This window comes from Bacillus rossius, chromosome 1, assembly GCF_032445375.1.
Source record: "Bacillus rossius redtenbacheri isolate Brsri chromosome 1, Brsri_v3, whole genome shotgun sequence".
NCBI classification, from domain to species: Eukaryota; Metazoa; Arthropoda; class Insecta; order Phasmatodea; family Bacillidae; genus Bacillus; species Bacillus rossius.
The window spans coordinates 93,206,794-93,227,123 of record NC_086330.1 but is presented as its reverse complement, the minus strand read 5'-3'; the positions used below and the strand labels follow the sequence as shown (position 1 = coordinate 93,227,123).

General features: G+C 36.0%; 1 protein-coding gene across 1 annotated transcript in view; it reads left to right on the top strand.

Moving 5' to 3' along the window:
• The window catches only part of LOC134540212 (uncharacterized protein DDB_G0283697-like), a 48,565-nt gene extending 42,368 nt beyond the window's left edge, over positions 1-6,197 (top strand). The window contains exons 5-7 of the mRNA XM_063382806.1: positions 2,484-2,641; positions 2,893-2,973; positions 4,504-6,197. Coding sequence (XP_063238876.1) covers positions 2,484-2,641; positions 2,893-2,973; positions 4,504-4,565 — 301 coding nt within the window. The 3' untranslated portion in view covers positions 4,566-6,197. The remainder of the gene's footprint in view (positions 1-2,483; positions 2,642-2,892; positions 2,974-4,503) is intronic.
• Positions 6,198-20,330: the final 14,133 nt, after the last annotated feature.

Below are 20,330 nucleotides of genomic sequence, written 5' to 3'. Positions count from 1 at the left end.
AAAAATTTGAGCAGGACGTATTACAATCTATTAATAAAATTGGAGTCGTGAATGTATTTTAAGAAATATTAAAATATTCTGATAGTCAATCATTTCATAGTAAATAATACAGTAACACAAGTAATAAAGATAGCAGGCTTTTGCGGCCATTGTCTGAAGTTGCTTGGCTTCTGTAGCCGTGTCCAAGGCAAATATATCACCGACGTTTCGGTCGACATTGCAGTCGCCATCATCAGGGTAGCGGTTACCTACTGAGGTTACCGTGTTTTCTCGTATAATCGTCGCACATTTTATTCTAAAATCCAGTTTGAAAAGTAGGGGTGCGACGATTATGCAGGAAAAAAATTTTTGTTAGGTAAAGTTATTCATAAAAACAAAACCTGTTCGTGGAAAGTACGTTTATTTAGAAAAATGTGGAGTATAGAAGAGCACGCCAAACAATCTATATTAATAATTCCTTAAACAAAAACCCTTTCTTCAACTTTAAATAGAAAAACCAAAACTCTAATGCGAACGCAAGCCACTTGAGTCTGACGTGAACTAACGTGTCGTAGTACACACTTGCCACGAAAGAATGCGGGCTATGAAATGTAGTTAACTCGGCACCTGACAGAGAGCGCGCGTTGCATCCAATCGGCGAGATATTGATATTCGACTACGTGCGCGCGCTCTATACGGGAAGCAACATAACCAAACATGAATGATGCGCTGGCTACATTTTTATAAGCGGTACGCCGCGGTAATGCAGACGATCAGATAAAGGAAATACCGTTTAAAAACGTCTTTAAAAGAAAATTTACACTTCAGACAACTTTGTATTTCCGTTAATTAAATAAATAAGTGGTAATGACCGAAATTAAATTTTAGATTATACCTACACCGCGGCGACGCAGACAATCAGATAAAGGAAATAACGTTTAATAACGTCTTTATAAGAAAATTTACACGTCAAACAAATTCATATTTTTCCGTTAATTTATTAAGTAAGTGGTAATGACCGAATAAATATTAGTTTTCTACTTTAAAATACATCATTTAATACGGAAAAGATACCTACACAATGCGCTCGGCATCTACTAGCGCATGCCACGTTTAGGCGAGAAGTTTTTTTATCCCAATTTTGACAGCCTAAAATTTGGTTGCGACGATTACGCGCGTGCAACGATTATGCGATAAAACACGGTATGTATTACAAGTTCTCCTGCCTTTTAATACTCTCACCTGAGAGGGAAGTGTTTCCCGATTGGCTGCAACTGTGAGACAATCACAGCCTTCCTTTCGTCTGGATGGCTGGATGGTTGGTTTGGTCAATCAAAGCTGGGCTTTGTGATTGGCTGGGGGTGCTGGCAAATCAATGGCCTCTTCTCTTCTGATTGGCTGGGCTGTTTGGCCAAACAGGAGGCAACCTAACTTTTATTAGATGCAGAGCTAGGTTTTGAGGTTTTCTGAAGAGTGGATCCCATATTCTGCTTAATTTGTAGGCGTCATCTATATTTATGATTGCTGAGTGTTTTAATATTTCTGCTGTTTCTCGAATATATTTTCTAGTATTGTGGGATGTTGGCAATGGTGTGGAATTGGTCGAAATAAATGCTCTGTATGTTTTCCAAGGAGTGTTGTGCTATAGCTGATTCTGGTTTTTCATGTTTATAGTCGCTGATATGTTCTTTAACCTTTTTGATTATTTATCTGCCAGTTTTTCCTATATACTTTGCCACAAGAATATGGAATCTTGTACACACCAGCTAGGTTTTCGGCTAGAGTTTTATCTGTCACAGATGTCAGAGACCCCCTCAATCTTGTTTATAGTTTTGAGAATTGTATGAATATCATGCTTCCTAAGAATTCTTGCCACTTGGTCTGAAATTCCTTTGACTAAGGAATGAAGGCTTTATTAGGAAGATGAATCCACCTCAACAGCAAAAGTGAGGTGGGATGATAAGCGTAATGCTCGCTGGTGCTTCTAGCATGATGTGCCTCTTAGCGCAAGGCTCTAAACTGATGCGCAGTCTTCTCATCGTTCATATGGCATTTATGATATTTGAGCAGTAACCATTATATTAGATGATGGAGGAATGAAGGTGTAAGGAAAGGCCCTTTTGGGTGCTTTCAAAAATCTTGCACATGGTGTTTCATGTCTAAAAATAACTCTGAAAACACATGTTTTAGCTCTTTTCACTTTTCCAAAAATACAGTTATAAAACTAAATACTGAAACAGAACTACCTATTTGCCCTCAGGATGCTTCTTGTAAACAAACAGCACACGGATGTCTTGAGTGGTTTTCAAATTACATGGTTTCTTCTGAATCTCTGCCCTTGAAAGTATAATTTGATATGTCATTACTAGTGAACAGTTCAGTATAAAGTTCTTTCATTATTAAGTACCAAAAAAGTTAAGTTTTTTTCAAGTATGTTGTAATGAGATTTCACTGTATACCACAAACTTAAAACTGGTTTTGATTGAAAGCTTGATTCCTTCCAGCGCTTCGGAAAAGCATGCAGAAGAAGAGTCTGCAGATGCTGCAGTAAAGGCAAAGAAGAAAAATAATAAGAAGAAGCCTGCAAAGAACGACAACAACAGTAACAAAGTAGGTTCGGAGCCGACACCAGCACCATCAGAATCACGTCGACTGGCCCCTAGTGAGTGCTGTTTGAAGATTATTGAAATAGATTCACTACTGATAAGTTTTGATTTTCTCATGTTGGTTTTGTCTAATTTTGAGTAATTAAACTCCAAGGAATAAAGAGAGTTATTCATATTTGCCCATTTCATAACAATGGACTAAAATAGAAGTATCAATTTTCCAATTAAAATGTTGTAAATATACTAATTTTGTAGGTTTTTGAGTGTGCTTAAAGAGGTTGATAATGTTAATCTTTTGATTGTACAGAAAAGCAGCCCCAGGCAGTTATAGAGCTGGATTTGGAGCCTCCAGAACCTATTGGAGCTGTGGTCTTTGATGAATTAGGAGGTAAATCAGTGAACTGTTATTTTGTATAACTTTGGAAAAAAAATTAATTAACTATGTGAACAGTGTTCATAATTTACTTTCAAGTAGTGATTGATTGAAGTGATATGATTATATTTAAATCATTTTCCCAGTGCATATTTTATTTTTCTATGTCATACTTAGTTGAAAATGGTAGCACTCATAAATAGAAGATCGTCAATTCCACATTTTTTAGATTCTGATTCTAATTCCACAATTTCCTTCGATTCCAGGTTCAGATCCAATTCTAATTACCAATCTTACTTTCTTATTGAATGAAATCATGGAAATTCAAGCAGAAGGTTAATCTAAAGAATAACACATAAGAAGTCTAAATATGTAAATATACATACATTTTCTGGAAATTTACATTTTAAAAGCTTGCAAGTATTGCAAAATACATAATCAAAACTGATCAAAATCCATGATTTTGTGTTGTGAAATTCTTCTTTGCTGCCATGTTGTGTTTCAATTGATGTATGTCCATGAACATTTTTATTGAAATTAACACTAACTGAAAATGAGATATTTTCTGTTTATCGTGATTCAAATTCGCAATAGATTTAATAATAACGTATGTTATCGTGGTAACTGCAAATGAAACATCAAACCAATTGTAAAAACAATGCATTTTGTACAAAAAAATTTTTAATCACTGGAAGCAACATGTTATGCACAAAAATAAATCTTTGGCAATCAATTTAATGACTTTATATAAGCGTAAATCCAATTTTTAACGGACTTATTTTAAGCAAACAATATTTAGGTAAAAGTATCAAAAATGTAAGGAAAAATTAGCTTCAGTATATGAAAGACTGAAAATATAAAAATAAAATGTTTATAAATAACACGGTTAGCCAGCCTGCATTATATTATTTATTTCAAAATGGCGTAATGATTGCTCGTTGATGTTTTAACGGGTGGAGAGAAAATTTACTTTAATGTTGTATTTATGAAATAAAGCTGTTTACAATGTTTTCCCTGCAAGTACAGAAATATAACTTTGGTTAGTATGGTGTATGGATAAATATACATGATTTTGATTGTGATCTAACCTTAAAATAATTTACAGCATTTTTAGTATAGTAGTGCTAGGCGAGTTGCGTAAACATTGTCAGCTACTCAGCTTACTGCATGTAAAATATGCAATCGTGGCAAGAATCAATTTATGTGAATCTATTTTACATATAAATTATCGACAGTTCTTACGACCTACCTTTATAAATATGTATGATACGATTCCTTATTTGGTACAGTTCCTCCTCACAGCTTGAGAATCTATGGTTCCAATTACAGGTATAATCTGCGGAATCAAAGCACAGAAGAATCGATATGCCCATCCCTACTCATAAACATTGTTTTCCTTAATGGTGCCTGTGACTGCTTCACCAGTGCTTCAGTTGGTGTTGCAGGTTATAGCATTTGCAGCCTGGGTTGCATTCTCGTGCTTCCAGACCAGTATGTGAGCTGTGTATGGTTAGTTTAGTGATTGTGTTTCTCTCTGGTTGCCAGATGTGTGGAAGGAAGCTCGTGTACCCAAGAAGAGCAAGAAGAAAGTACGCCGTGAACAGTGAAGCACTGAGAAACTTTAAAAAAGAAGATATGTATGGTGAAAGAGATACTGTTACATGGAAGAGAGAAAGAAAGAGAAATTATCTTTTTGGAGAGGTTTGGTACAAATTTATTTTTGTACGTGACCCCTGTCCCCTGTTTTCCTCCCACACCCTCCCCTGGCTCAGCCTGGCCTGGCCCTTCCTTGATCTCTCGGGGGACAGCAAGTGCACGTCATTCCACGGTAGGGCCTGCCTGTTGGCTGCACTGATGGGCAACTTAACACTCTACCGCCTCGTTCAATCCTGTTGTCTCAAAGGTGAGATTGTTTATTATAAAACTAGTGTTTGTCTTCTTTAATGTTAGTTTGTCACTTTTAATTTGTGACGAGCGGTCGGTTTTGTGCCGTGTGATACTCTTAGAGAGTTGAGCATTTCTCCAAGACTCCATTGCAACCCACCCCTGTGCAATATTTTCTGTTTTGAAGTTGGTCAGGTGTGTAAGATGAGGAAAGTTGCATTAATTATAAGGAATGCAAATGACTTGGGTGAAGACAGCAAGATAGTTTAAAATGTGATCTTAGAAAACCAAAGGTTTTGTAAAATGGGAAATATTTTTCTATGTTGAATGTAAATGGAGAATTCTTTATTTTCATACATATGTTGTTGGATATCTTAGTTTAAAAAAGTATTGAAAAGAAAGAACTGGTTTATGTGGCATATTTAGAACTGGTCTTTAAATTAATCTTCAGTTTTATAGATAACAATAAGAGCAGACTTGCATGTTATTGTATTATTTATAATTATAATTTTGATTGTTAAAAAAAATATAGTGCCTTTCCAAGTGTTGCAGAAACCTTGTTTTAAGCTGTTTGCTTAATTTCATGAGTTCAGTTTGAAATGTAATTTAACATTTCTTGTGTATGTTTCTGTATACGGTTTGTTGTGATACAGGCTTAAAAATAAAGGGACCAAATATAAATATACTTAAAAGTAAATCACCCTGCAATGTAATTTTAAGTGTTGAATACCAGTATTTTCAAAGTGGCTGTAAATTGAAGCAGTTTAAATTTTACTGTTGTGTTCACTCAGGTGTTTGTAGTGAGAATGAAATGTTTATGCTGTGAAATTGTAAAATGTGTGTTGGATAATTGCAGAGTTTATGTTAATGTTGATGGGTTTAGGTTTAGCGAGGATAAGTTGTGTTTGTGCAAGCAGGGTAACCTCGAAGATGAACTCTCGGTTGAAAGGATTCCACTTGATTGATGTTTTTAAGCTCCCTTGAAGTAGTATTAGTCGCTAAGTAAAGTTTCATTATCATAGAGTTTTTAATAGTATTATGCGAGGTTGTGGGTCTGGCTGGTGTGGATGTAATGTTGATCTATGTTGAGCGGCTGTGTTATGGATTTTTTTTTTCAATGATGTATTTTTACTGTTCCTACACTAACAGTTTTATTTAGTGCAGCAATGGATTTGAAAGTGTAACTACAGTAATTTCTGTGCAATTTAATTTCTAAATTTATTTTTGGTGTTTTTGGGAATACTTTGCAGACTGGAGTTGGGAAGGCAGATGTACCATTAGAAGGCACATTGTGGTTAGAGTATGATGGAGATGTACTAGATCTAAATTTTTTTATATAAAGGTTTCTGCTCTCAGTGTTTGAGTTTTTTTACTAGCATTATGTGTAGTCCAAGAACAACTGTTGAAAGGACTACCAATTTTGGAAATCATTATTTCGACAACACTGTTGGAGAGCCTGCCATGGTACAGGGCCCGGAGGATGTGTGATGGGCAGTAGTGCCGAGGTGATACGAGAAAAGGCCAAGCATGCCACTTAGCAGACTGGCTGTGTCTTTCTGCGGTGGTGCAGACTCTGGTTTTGCTTTCTGGTCTCATCCGAGTTGTTGAGTTAAAAAAAAAATATAATGCTTTGTTTACCATGAAAGTACGTCAATGACTACAAGTCTATTGCTAATGCAATTCATTGGAAACCTTACAAGTTAATGATGCACAGGTCACATTTTGTCTTCAGATGTTTTTTTTTATTTCAGGGGCTTGAAATGATGTACTTTAGTTTAGGTAATGGGGAAAAGGGTCCAGCAAAATTATTTGCCCCCGACCCCTTAGTTTCTCTTAACGGCCCTGTTGATTGGGCATACTTACTAGTATGTTTTAAAATACAGTAGGCTACTGATTATCTGGGTGTGGGTTATCCGGTTTGCGGGTTAACAGTGCCATAATTCCATAAAACATAAACACAAAAATAATTTTTGACTCATTTCCGTGCATGTACAAAGGCAATGGCACTTGTGTAGCATTAAATTCAGTGCAATAAATTAGTAATGCAATGAATTAATAACATGAAGAATCAAAAAAATATATACGTACATACATATATGCTCTTAACAGTTATTCACTTGCTTCATTGCTTATTTTTTTCCGGCAATGCCTGAGTGTTCAGCAAAAATTTATATTCCGCCATGCCACATGTCAGGCGTGTCAGCAGCTACTAGGATGTGCTAATGGCAAATCATGGCAGAAATGCATTTATTAAACAACAGAGTCAGGACTTATGTTAACAGGTTCAATAATCTTTCTAATAATAGCAAACGTTATTCTTTTTTTTCAATCTTATATAACTTAAGTACATATATCTCCTACATCAAAAACATTTGAAACTCAGAAATGTTGGTAGCTCCTAAATAGGAATATTATGCCCTAGTGTTCAAACAAAGCAGTATGTGAATTTTTAAATTTAGTTTTAGGTTGTTTAGTTACAAAATTGTTGTTCAACATTTATTTGAATGTACTTCAATACTTCAAATGTATTTAGACATATGTCTATTAGTACTGTAAATATTAATGAAGTAGTTTCTTGTTTAAAATGGTAGTTAGCAAGCACACACTTAGGTACTTGAATGGAAAACAAATAATTTTGATTAAGATACTCTCTTATGGAAACAAATGTATTTGACTAGCACTCTGTTGTACTGGAGCGAATTAGGGCGTTATTTCAAGGATCATCTGTTACAATATTTTGACCGAGATTTTAAAAAAAAATTATTTCTTTAACCATACCTATTTTTCGGTTATCAGTGGACCTCTTTTCAGTCATTACCCTAGATAATTGGGAGTCTACTATATAATGTAAATTTATTACTAGCATTGTTTCTTGAAAGTTTCAATTTTATTTTGATGTTGTACATGTGCTTGTTTTATTTGGGTTAATTACATTAATTGCTACTATTTTTTACATTAATGATAATAATAATATCTACATTTATAAATTTATTTCCAGCGACCGGGACTGATTTGTTAATGTAATTTGTTTTCATAATTTTGCTCCCCAAAAAAAGTATTTTAAATTTAACTGAACTAACACGTGAAAATATTTGACATATCTGATCTGGTGACGTGGTGCCCCCCTCAGACCCCAAAATGTTTTGTAGAAATTAACTGATTAGAAATTTTTTTTGTCCCATGTGAAATTATTTCATGCATTTCATATATTTATTAATTAACTTTAAAAATAAATTAGTAAATGATTATTTACCAAATATAAAATACAATTTTTTTCCATTGGTGCTTGCTCAAATAAATCTAAAAATGCCTATTTGTAATACTTATTTTTTTTTTAAAAGCAAGCAGAGATGGCAGCTTAAAAGTTTTATTTGTTATTCAATATAGATATAATGACAAAACAAAATCTAGAAAACTTCTACGAATAATAAGACTTTTTTATTAAAACTACAACAGATAAATTTTCCCAACAAAAAAAAGTTTATTTTTTTCCCCCCAAATATTTTCCTTGCATAATCAATGCTTATACCACAACAAAATATAAAATCTAGCTAACTAGAAAGCACATACTTACTTTATATTTTGAAAATGGCAATTTTACAGAAAATTTATTAGTCGAACATTGTTTGAAAACATTACATTTGTACGAAAAGTCACTCTGTAGTACAGTATTTGCACATGTTTGCTCTGCAATCATCACACATTGCTTTTCCACACACACTGCAAACATTTTTTGTTTTCTTATCCTGGCTGCGAGGACACAGACAACACCTCCTTTTCCCAGTAGGTTTTTTCAGGGGATTCTTGTTCGATTTCTTTCTTCAAAATTCTTCCAATGGATAATCGCAGTTCTCTGGACAGCCTGTCATTTTTCATTCTCCTGTCCATGTGTTTGTGAACAAGTTCTCTGGCAAGTTCCTTTAGAAAGGTAGATCCTAGTATTTCACAATTTTTTTCATAACGGCCATGTAATACAAAACTATTAACCGCCGCAATATTCAAAATTGCATGAAAGAGAGCTAGTTAGTGGCCATCTATTTGTTCGGCAGTTTGTTGAATAACTGGCACACTTCCTGTCAAGAGAATCAACACCTGATTTAGTGTTATTGTAAAATGCAATAATCTCAGGTTTGCCTGTTTCTACATCAGTTAATTCGGTATGGTGCATTGTTGGAATCAGAAGCACAGCTTTTCCTTTCTTTGGAACATAAGAGAAAAGTGTGATGTCTTTAGTAAATCCGTAGATACTACTGCCTTCTTGTCTTTTCTATATGGTAGGAATGTGGCTGGTATTTTTTTCTTGTTTTTCTTCAGTGTTCCAACATAAGGCCCCGGTTGGTATTTACAATCTGTTGAACTAATTGTAAAACGGCTTGTGTTGGTTTCAGAAATTTTCTGTCTACTTGCAGGAGTAACTTGCCATCACAATCCTTCCCAGTGTAAATATATGCATTGTAAAAATAACTTGTCCTGGCATCACTTAGTATCATTACTTTGATTCCATATTTTGATGGTTTATTCGGCATATACATGCAGAATCTGCAACGTCCTCTAAAACCAACCAGCATTTCATCAATGCATGCCAATTCATCGAGTGAGTAGGATAACTGAGAATTTTATACAAGTTCATTGAAAATCCACTATATAGCTGTGGATCATTTTCTTTTCGTTGTTCCCTGTCCTCAGAATTATCAAAACGTAAAAATGACAGAAGGATTAGAAGCCTCTTTACAGACATAACACATCTAAAAATTTCCCGGCCAGTGCGGTCTGTTGCAAATAGAGATTCCAGATCTTCGTGGTTTGATTTGAACACTGACTAAAAGTACAAAAACACCTAAAAGTGCGTCAAACTACATGCAATCCAGGTCAGACAACTCAGGTTTATTTTCCCTTAAATATTTTTCTTTCAATGTTCTGAGTTTTTTGTTGGCGTGTAAAATAACTTCATCTGCAATTTCTTGAATAAAAATACATTTCCACACTTCTAATGGTGTTGTAATAGTGGGTAAATTCTTTGCTGGCCCTTTTAGACCTGGTAAATGAGAGACAATATTGTGCTTAGGTGTTCTAACAGTTTTTGTTGCAGGTGTAGAACACCATTTGAACCTATTTTTGCCATAATAGTATTTAACTTTTGAATGTTCACTGACCAAATCACTGCTTTGATGATATTGTCGCTCTACGTTTTCGCAGTCCATTTCTTGATGTTGAGTTGCACATTCTTCTCCATTATCTTGATTTTCGTTTTCATCACAGCTGATTTCAGAATCTGAATTTTGATCACTACGTGGAAGATAATCATCTGATTCTGCACTTTCATCACTTAAGTCACTGCCAATATCTTTCAACCACTTAGAAATAGTTTCGTCATGATCTGGATCGCCCACACGCACACATGTTCGTTTAGAAGCCATTTTATCACTTCTGAGATAGAAACATATCTGGTGACGTGGTGCCACTACGACCCCAAGTTATCTTTGCGACCTGATATCTAGCGCCAGACAGCGTAAACAAATCTGACACTGCAGGAGGAGACTATGTGATATCCAAGCGAAAGGTAGATGGCACCACAAGCAAGTGCCTTGAACTGCACATAGATGGCAGCTAGTTAAAGTTTGCTGGGGTCACGGAAGCCCACGTCTCCGGATAAGGGTTAAGCACTAAATGGAAATAAAATACTTTATATATTTAAGAATATATATATAATACATTAAATTTTATGTTAAATTTTGGAAATACTATTGTCTTATTTTAAAGTACAAAAAAAAAGCCAAAGTGAAAGTCACAATGTGAATAGCACTCAGAGGGCCTAGCTTGTTGGACTGCACTCCAGTACACTGGTTGGATGACTGGTACTTCAGTTGCTGCTGCCCGTGTGTTAACTCCTATGAGATGAGCTATGAACCTTGTTTATGGGACACTCTTTAAACACTGACCATGTTTGGTAGTCTCTGTGAAAGATAATGACAAGCACATCTGTCTCCATAATTCAAACAGCTGAAACCTAGTGGCACTTTCAAAACACTGAGTTTAGTACTGAGCCAGATTTGCTAATTTGTTAAGTCATGTTTTATAGCCTGGATTGCCTTATGTTTAATGTACCTAATAAATTATTACAGGATGAGTCATAAGTTTCCATACAAATGGTGGAAACTGTGATGTTTATTTTATTTGTATAAATGGTATTGCTTCCAGGCTAATAAAATGTCTGCTCATTTTCCCCTCATTAGTAGCATCACTTTTTAATGGATTAACCTTCTTGAATATAATAAAATAAATTAGTCACCGCTTTCACTATTTTCATACGGAGACTTAAGACTTGCCCTGTAACTCTATATACGTAATAGTTTCCTTGATCCATTAGAACACATGTTCATACAGCAAAATACTCATCTCAACCTGGCACCATGTACAGATATTATTTATTTCTTTTCAATATATATCTTGAGTAGCTGCATCATGAACTAATTGCCATTTCCTCCTCCCCCCCCCCCCCCTAATGGAATATAATAAGCAGCATCACACCATGGTTTTTTTAATGTATTCTTGGGGGGGGGGGGGGATGGATGCCCTTTTAATTTCAAAAATTATTTTTGTCATGTAAATACTACTGAAATTTTATTTTGTGTGTATTGTTTTTATCAAAGCCATCCCAGTTGCTGTGAAAATTTTTTTATTCAGATACAAAATGTGTACTTCATCAAGTCTTGTGGTTTATCTCATTGCTGCCAAGATACTACAATCATTTGATGATGGTGAGAAAATATATGTATTAGTGTTGCTGAACAATGATGCAGGTAAATAAGTATGTTTAGTAGTGATCCACTAGTCTCAACTATGGTGAATTTAAAAACTTAAATTTTAGTTGAATTTTTTTTGCAAACACATTTAATTTTGATTAGAAAAGTTGCAAAATAAAACTATAGTAGGTAATTAGGTTTTTTTTCCAAATGTGAGTAGTTTGTAGAAAACCCTGTTTCCCTTCGTTTTTAAAGATATTTCAAAAAGATGCTGGGAGGAGTAACATTTGGGAAGTAGTACTGTGTGGACCATACATGGAGCATGAAGAATGTTTAAAATGCAGAATGAGTAAAATCTAGAATGGTAGGGTTGCAAGACAGGGTTTCAACTATTAAAGTAAGTTACATATCTGAACTCCTTTTAGTTATAACTCGTTCGATTAGCCACCTAAAGTCGCCCAACTTCATTTTATATACTTCTGAGAAACTTTCTATACATCTGGAATCATAAACATTCATAGATACATATAATCTTTAAAAAAATTTCATTACAAAAAATTAAAATAAAGTAGAACATATAGTTTGTGTCCTGCATTTAAGCCATTGTTTCACAATATGTACTTGTGTTTTAGGTTTCCATACGTGAAGGTGTTTTCCATTTAATTGTTTACATTAACATTTTAAAAAGAAAAAAGATACAATTACTAAATGTGTCAGCAGAGCTTGAGGTGACTTAAACATAATGGGATGTTCCCGCCCAAGGAAGTGAGCAGTTGAAGTGGGCACAGCAGGAGACCCCTTAAGTAAAACAGACTGTTGTTATCATAGGATGAATATAGAGCTTTAATTTAAGTCACTGTGTAGATTATTTTCTACTTTATGGGAGATTGTGAATTCCAGCACAAGTGAAGGAAATAGTATTATGTAGATTTGTAACACTTGTTTTTTTATGTTGATGTAAACATCATGAAATATGAATATAAAATGAAACTATTTAGTTTTAAAGCAGTTTTAAAGAACAGAAATTTCAGTTTCATTTTCCAGTACATATTCTCTAAGTTAAATGTAGAAGCAAATGCAAGTCATGTTTGTAGGCACTGTGAGCATGTCCACGCTCATTGCTACTCGAGGTTGCAGATACAGCCAGTGACCACATGCCGTATGATGAACAGTATCTTTGTTACACTAGCAAATGTTATCGAATATTCTGGTAAACGATGATATATCACTGTCTCTTTTGAAAGCTTGGAGAAAGAGTATGCATACCTTCAGGTCTCTGATGTCAGTTGCTGAATGGACAGATACAAATTAACTGTAGTGCACAAGGGTAATACATACATAATTAGTCTTCCACGTATACTTGCAGATTTACATTACAACACTATGTTCATGTATTGGGTTAGCTTTTCATAAAAATTTCTGTTTTCGTTAGTTCGAGTTTTCTCGTAGTAAATTATAAAAGTGTCTTGTAGCACATCTATCAATCTTGGAAAAAACACTAAAAAACCTATAAGAATGTTCTTTGCAGTTAGGTAATTAGGCAACAATGCTGTGTTCATTACATGGGAACAAGTAATCTGAGACCTATGTCAATAGGAAATTGAAATGTGACGGTCACATTTGTATTTTTGATGTTAGTTCGGAGTTGAGTAATATTACACTATTACTGTTACTGAAAGGATGCTTGGTTAATTGTTTGTAGTAGTGAATTGTTTTATTAGCAGAAATAAGGTATATTGTCAATTTTTGTCTTTTCCTTGACCGAATGAATTTATTGTAAAGCAGTGTCCATATTGAACATGTTTAGAATATCAGTAAAAATATTTTTGTCATAACCTATAACTTTTAGATGTTGTAATGATTAAAAGAGCTAAGATGAAATACCTACTTTGAATAATACTTTTCTGTGTGTATTTGATGGAATAAAATTGTGATACATTGAATGTTGATTGTAATTTCATCATTAAGAGGGTGATAAAGGGCTTCATTTAGAGCTGTTGTAGTGGTCAATGCGACGGCAAGTAGAGGTCAAACCAGTTAATGCAGATGAATGAGATTTTTACACATCATTGAGGAAAGGTATAATGACTTATACCAGTTGTCATAATGTGTTTAATGTTGTTATTAATAAGCAAAATTAATTAGTAAAAAGGTTTATATTAGCGCAAATTTGACAACGCAGAAAATAAAGTAATCTGAAAAACAAAAATGTAAAAACTGAACGATTTACATGTAACATTCTTTTATAGTATATGATTTTTGGAAATACATAATTATCTTCATACAATTGCGAAGTACTTGCACACGCGTAAGTCACTGCACATTCATGTTTGAGCCGAAAATTTGCCACTTCACTGTTTGGAGATACGACACTTTTATTCCATCCCTTCAGCAAGACCCGAGCGCTGTAGATAATCCTCGCCATTAGAGTGGTCGGGTTCCGGCTGTTATCTGCGCCTTGTTGAAGAATGTTGGAAGGGGTGTAGAGGAAGGTCTGGTTTTCGATAACACATGTCTTGTCGGGTTACTCTGCATTTCTCTTGTCATTGCATTCGTGTCCACCTCATTTACATTATTCTTAGAGTATTCTTTGCACATATATATTTTATAGTACCGTTTATTTACAAATATTTAACTGGATTGTGGATATACAATTAATAATTTTTAGTTGCTTTTAGGTTACTTCATATACATCTTATTTTCAACCAAATAATAATAGTAGTATAAAAATTAAATGAACTAAATATACTGTGGGATATTCCTTTGTAAGGCATTTATTGGGGGATAAGTTTTACAGATTTTTCAGTTCCAACACTATAAGCACAGCACAAAATACGAATAATTACATAAAACTGTAAAGCTGATTTGTAAACATAATACATAAGTTACAATAGTTAACCTCGCGGTTACATACAAATTGATAATATCCATAAAAATATTACAAGTTTTCAAAGCTATCATGTTGTTTCATTACGTAGCATATAAAAGTATCTCTTGTTTGTATCCCATTTAACACTAAAATGTATTTTATATATATAATGTATCATATATAACACAAGCATATTTCATGAATAGTAGTTACTGAAGTTAAAAGGTTTTTTCCTTTATTACAAAATAAAATACACAATATAAACTATTCATAACATAATTTCTTCTTGCTTCTAGCATTCTCAGATGTAGTTTCCACTATGTATTCGTTTCTTACTTCTCAGACGTTCTTGAGCCTGTAGAATATAAAGCGGGTCTCGCATTTGCATCGAGCGGCGCTGTCGAGGATCCACAAGTTCTGGGAGAATACAGTTCATATAAAACCTTGAAAGTTTCTCCTCCATCGAAGCTTTCAAAAATTTGTCATCTCGGTTGATTTCTTCCACTTTCATCCCTAATGGTGTCCACACGCCATAGAAACACTTCTCTCTGTTAGTACCGTGAAGCTGGCTTTTTACCTGGAAGTAATGCCTGTGGTTTTTGTTCACGCCAGTTATTACTGTCTTGCCCTTGTCAGTGTTCCAGAATGTTATTTTTCTGGAAAATTTTGCTTCCTGCGGTGTGAGGTCTTTTGCAGGACATTTCACCTCAGCTATCCCATAATCAGACACAATTCCGTCAGGGGTTGCTCCCAAATATGGAAGTTTGTGGTCTATAAATGAACCACATTTCTCTATTTTCAGGCCGATAATTTTCTCCATGCAACGTAGTGCCTCGCTTTCATTATCTACGCCATATTTTAGAGCATGGTTGTTGAAGTCACTGTACAGTAAGGATTTAACTAAGGACTGGCAACTAGTTTGAGGTTTCCTCAAGCAGACCTGGCCAAAAAATGAAGCTGTAAGGAGTTTTCGGCGTTCTTCCAGCCATTTTCCTGATTCCCTTTGTAATACTGTTTCTCTATCAATTTCTTTTATTTCGGTTTTTGTCTCGTCTAAACAAGCTAAAAACGCTTTTTTATTCTCTTCGAACAGTCTCTCGGGCACATCTGTTTTATGAGCATGGGGGCCGTAATTACAATCAGCTTGTTCAAGTTTACCAACCTGTTTCTTCTTCATACAACATCATCTTTTCTTTAATGTTCGCAATTTCTGAAGCTCGTATAGTTTGGTGTATTTGCCAGGGCCATTATTGTAAATATTTTTGTTAAGTGTATATATTGGTCTGTGTGTACTGTGGGAAACCACTGCTGCTTTGCATCTACCTTGGTATAACCTCCTTTGCGTGTAGTTTATTCTTTTCCCGCCGATAAATTTCGAAACGATGGAAAAAAATTGTTCTACAACATTGCTGTTTAAATTTCTTAGCAAACTTCGGGCTTGTTCTGCTAAAGAGTTCTTGTGTTTTAGGAGAACACTAAACAGGCCTTTTTTTTTTTTAGTTCAGGAACTAAATTAACTTATCCGTGTTTAGATCTGTCGCAGAAGTAATCACTAGATTGGCTGTGGTCGCCAAATTAATGACTGGGAGAATTCAATATAACTTGCTTCAACTGTCGTTTTGTGCTTTCTGAGAGTTCATCTTGATTTGCCCTGTACTTAGCAGCTTTTGAAATTGACTTTCGCAAACGTACAAGATTTCCTCCAATTTTCTTTCGAAGCACGATGGAACCCAACTTTCCATCTTTCGCTACATCTTGCAATTTTTTGGCATAATTACGTAAAAGATGGCTGGAGCATTCTATTTTTTCGACAGTCAGATCCTCATATGGTCTGGCAAGCAAAATTTTGGAGTAGACGCTCGAGTCTCAGTCGGCTACCAATGTGCCATACTTCACACCATACATTTCTTCGCTACTTAGGAAGCCGTCAACAATAATGTCCTATTCCATTCATGTAGAACTTCCTGAGTAGTTCCTATAGCATGTGTGTGTTTTGACTGTAATTCCTGCATTACTGGCTCTACTACACAATGTGCAATATTTGTTTCGCCACCCTAGACAGAGGTCTTTTCTGGTATGGAATCCGACTACAGATGCCTGCAAGAAAAAAATAAAACCGGAAGTTGTAAACTCAGTATCAAATCTTAATTTCAGACAAGTGTTACGTGAAACGCCCATGCAATTGACATAGAAAAGAACATATGGTTTAGACGTATGTCAATTAACATCAGCATAGGGCCCCTTATAAAATATGAAATATCAGTACTATAATAAATAACAGTGATCTCAGCTATGTCTGGAAAACTTGCTTAGAAACAAAAAAAGAATACATTAATTGTGTCGCTGGATAAAGTGTTTGAAGTTTCGAAGCACCTCATTTTTGACATAGAAAAAAAATTGCATCTCGTCCAACTAGTTTTGGTGAAGGTGGAAAGTAAAAATGGGTTTCAACGTAATATTTTCGCTATAATGAAATTAAACATATTTAAATGCACAAGTTACCACATTCATATATCCCGAGCTAACACAGCGACAGCAAGGAAAACTAAATCCGACTGCCTCGCAGTGCCACCCCACCCCTTTCGGTCCTTATCGTGGGACTGAGAAGTGTCACCTATCGCGAGGGACTCAGAGCAATATTGGTCTAACGTACAATATCAGGCGCACATGTTACGCTTCAAGCAGTTGGAATTTCTAGTAGCTATTTATCCCACTCTTAATTGTAATACATAAAAACTAACCTAACCACTCACCAGAATTACCAATAATTAAATTCAATAGGGTGAGTTCTACTGAATAAAAACATAATATAGGAGCTGTTGAAATGATTTGCTAGAGGTTTATTGTGTAATTAATTATTTTTGATATGCTTACATCTCAATAAGAAAATGGGACATTTGAACAGCAAAGACAACCTTCCTGCAGAAAAGGCGTCAACTACAAGTGGTGCCGCAGGATTGTTCGTGCCTGAAAGGTCAGGGAAATTTGTCAATTCAGGATTGGAAATCCTGGAAAAATCAGGTAATTTTGGAATTCCAGGCTTATAGTAACCATTGATAAGTTTTACTAGCAAATTGAAAAGCAATTTTTTGAAAAACTGATAGTTGTGAGTCACTTATACCATTTTTGATTACTGTTTACTGGTGAACCTCCACAGTTGATGTGAGGAATGTGACACGTGTTAAGATAATACTGTGTGTTGCTGGCAACTAGCAGTAAGGGGAGGAAGTTGCTACTCAATATCAATTTCTTTTTCTCTTGTTTCTTTTTTACTTTTAAATGTTAAGATTTTCACCACTGATAATAATAAACAGGAGCCACGATTGACCTTGTTTGTCAGAATACAACTGTTGTAAGTGTACTGGGGCGGGCTCACATCCAGTAGGCATCAGTCACGCAGGCAAGTAGAGTGCAAAACTAGGTAAACAGCAAGGAATTGAAATTGTTGAACTTTTTATGAGTCAAAATTAGAACATAAGGTCAAATGCAATTTTTTAGATTTTAATGTAATTTCAATAAAACTGGAAAACATGACCACAACAGCAAATTGATTTACATACAAAATGTTCCAAAAAAAATTTAAAAACTCACGATGAAAATAGAATATCAACATGAAAGATTAAGTAACAAGCAAGTGATAATAAGCGCTCTCAAACATGGGCTCATAGGTGAGGAAGGTACAAATATTTAAATTCAAGTGTATTGTTACGAACACAAACTGGACCGTGACACGCGCCACTAGTGCCACACGCTGGCTGGCGGCCCTGCCAGGCCACTGACATCATGCACGTGTCATGTGGCCTCCACTGATGTAGCATAAAACGAGTGCCTGGCCTGATTACAAGGGTCGTCGCTACCTGCTGTTACAGCAATGCGCTCTGATTACCATTAATATTATGCACTGCTGTCAGGTGTGCAACAACAGGGGGGGGGGGGGCAAGGGTATTTTGCCCCCCCTCTGAAACCTTGAAGTGGGGGCAAAGAAAGTGCTGTGTATTCAATTTTTAGATAATAAAACTGTTTAAATAGCACCATTTTCCACCTTGAAATACAAATTTTCCCGGGGGAGGACCCCCGGACCCCCGCTTCAATAGGGGGGATCGATGATTCTTTATAATAAGGTATATTGCCCCCCTTTGGAAATTTAGTTGTTGCGCCCGACTGCTGTAATGGTGGATCGTTTAGTTTCACAAGGACATGAGGAATAAACAGAAACAAGGTGTGATTCCGTCTGAATATAATTAATCCATATTTATTTAAGGAAATTATAACGGATATTAGAATGTGTTAAAATCCAATTTCAATTACATAATTAAAGAGGTCTCGGATATGTTAAAAAAAATATGGGCCGGCCCTAAATTAATTATAAAGGGTTTCATTAAACAGAAATTAACAAACTCAATTAAATTAAAGAAAAAGAAATACAAATCGGTATAACAATCCCAATACCTGAGGGTGAAAGTCCAGAACGAAAGTGTTATATAATTCTTATTTCTTCGAATTTAGTAATTTAAAGATGGTTCCAAAAGGCTCAAAAATACTGTAGGACCGAAGTTTGGTGGCTTTCAGCCCGGAGTTCAGCAGTCAACATGGTGCCAGGGCGCCTGTTTGTTGAAGAGAAAGAGTGTGAAGATGCTAAGTCTGCATCCGGCTCTTGGACCCTGTCTGTGAACAGTCCGAATCAAACATGATCAGAACTAGTACACAGACAGTTAGCAAACTGGGCAGAAAATGCCCGCAAAAGGATAAGGGGAGGTCAGGGAATAAAGCTGATAGTAATTCACCAGACAGGGAAATTGGCGTCTAGGTTCTGAAGCGTAGCAAGTCCGGATCTGCAGATCGCGAAAACGCAGGAGGCGCGGACGTTTCCATGATTTAAAAAAAAAAAATTTAAAAAACATAACAACTATGCTGAGTACTGTACAGACAAAATTAAACTACTTAAAGAATTAATAGGGATAGCATCCCTTGTCTAATTGACTACATCGTCGGTTGCGGCCGGACAGAAGTCTTGTAGTACGTCTCGCTGATCAGCCAATAATCTAAAACAATACGTCTGGAATCGCGACGCGAAGTGTCCGCGGAAGGGCCGCGTCTCGTAATTAAAAGGTATAGCTCAAACAAATGGTGGGGGGAAGGGGGGAGTCTAGGGTGTCCGGACCGAAAGGTTCCGAAGTTCTCCGAGTGGGAATCACAAAAAACTCTGACTTCAATATCTAGAAGTTGGTAGCACTGGCCGATTTTAGCGCTACCTGTTGAGGGGTGTCTGAAACAAATAGGGATCGACTCACCCGAGACGTCTGCTCCAGCCTGGGGCTAATGACGCAGTCGGTGCTGCTCTCTGGCGGCCTACAGGGGAAAGAAAGAGGAAGGTTGGCAATGTCGCCACCAGATGTCGCGGGCGTTAGCTCCACTAGCTGGCGACAAGAGAAGAAGTTACTATTTCTGCTGCTAGATGTCATGTGTGGTCCATATTTGCACATATTTTTTCTATGGCAAATCATCCTTGAAGTCGGTCACTGCCCGGCGGGTTCACGTCAGGGCAATGATCCTGGGCTAAATTCTGAGAACCAAAGGGAGAGGACTGGGTGGTGAGGGTGGACAAAAAATGCAACGAGGCTGGGAAAGGAGGTCCACGCGATACTCGTTCGTGCCGAGACTCGCTAGTCTCAGCGGGCCTCTCAGAAATAGAGCTTGCAAGCCAGAAGCTGCTCTATGCAAATTTAGTCATGTAGGGAATTAATGTTACAGGCCTGCGGGCATGACTGCAAGCGGGAGAAATGTCATCCGGGCTGCTAACGTTGTTTTAAACTTGCAAAAGATCAAATTGGTCCCTGAGAAAAGGTGCCTGGGCTACTGGCACAAAGTTTATCTAT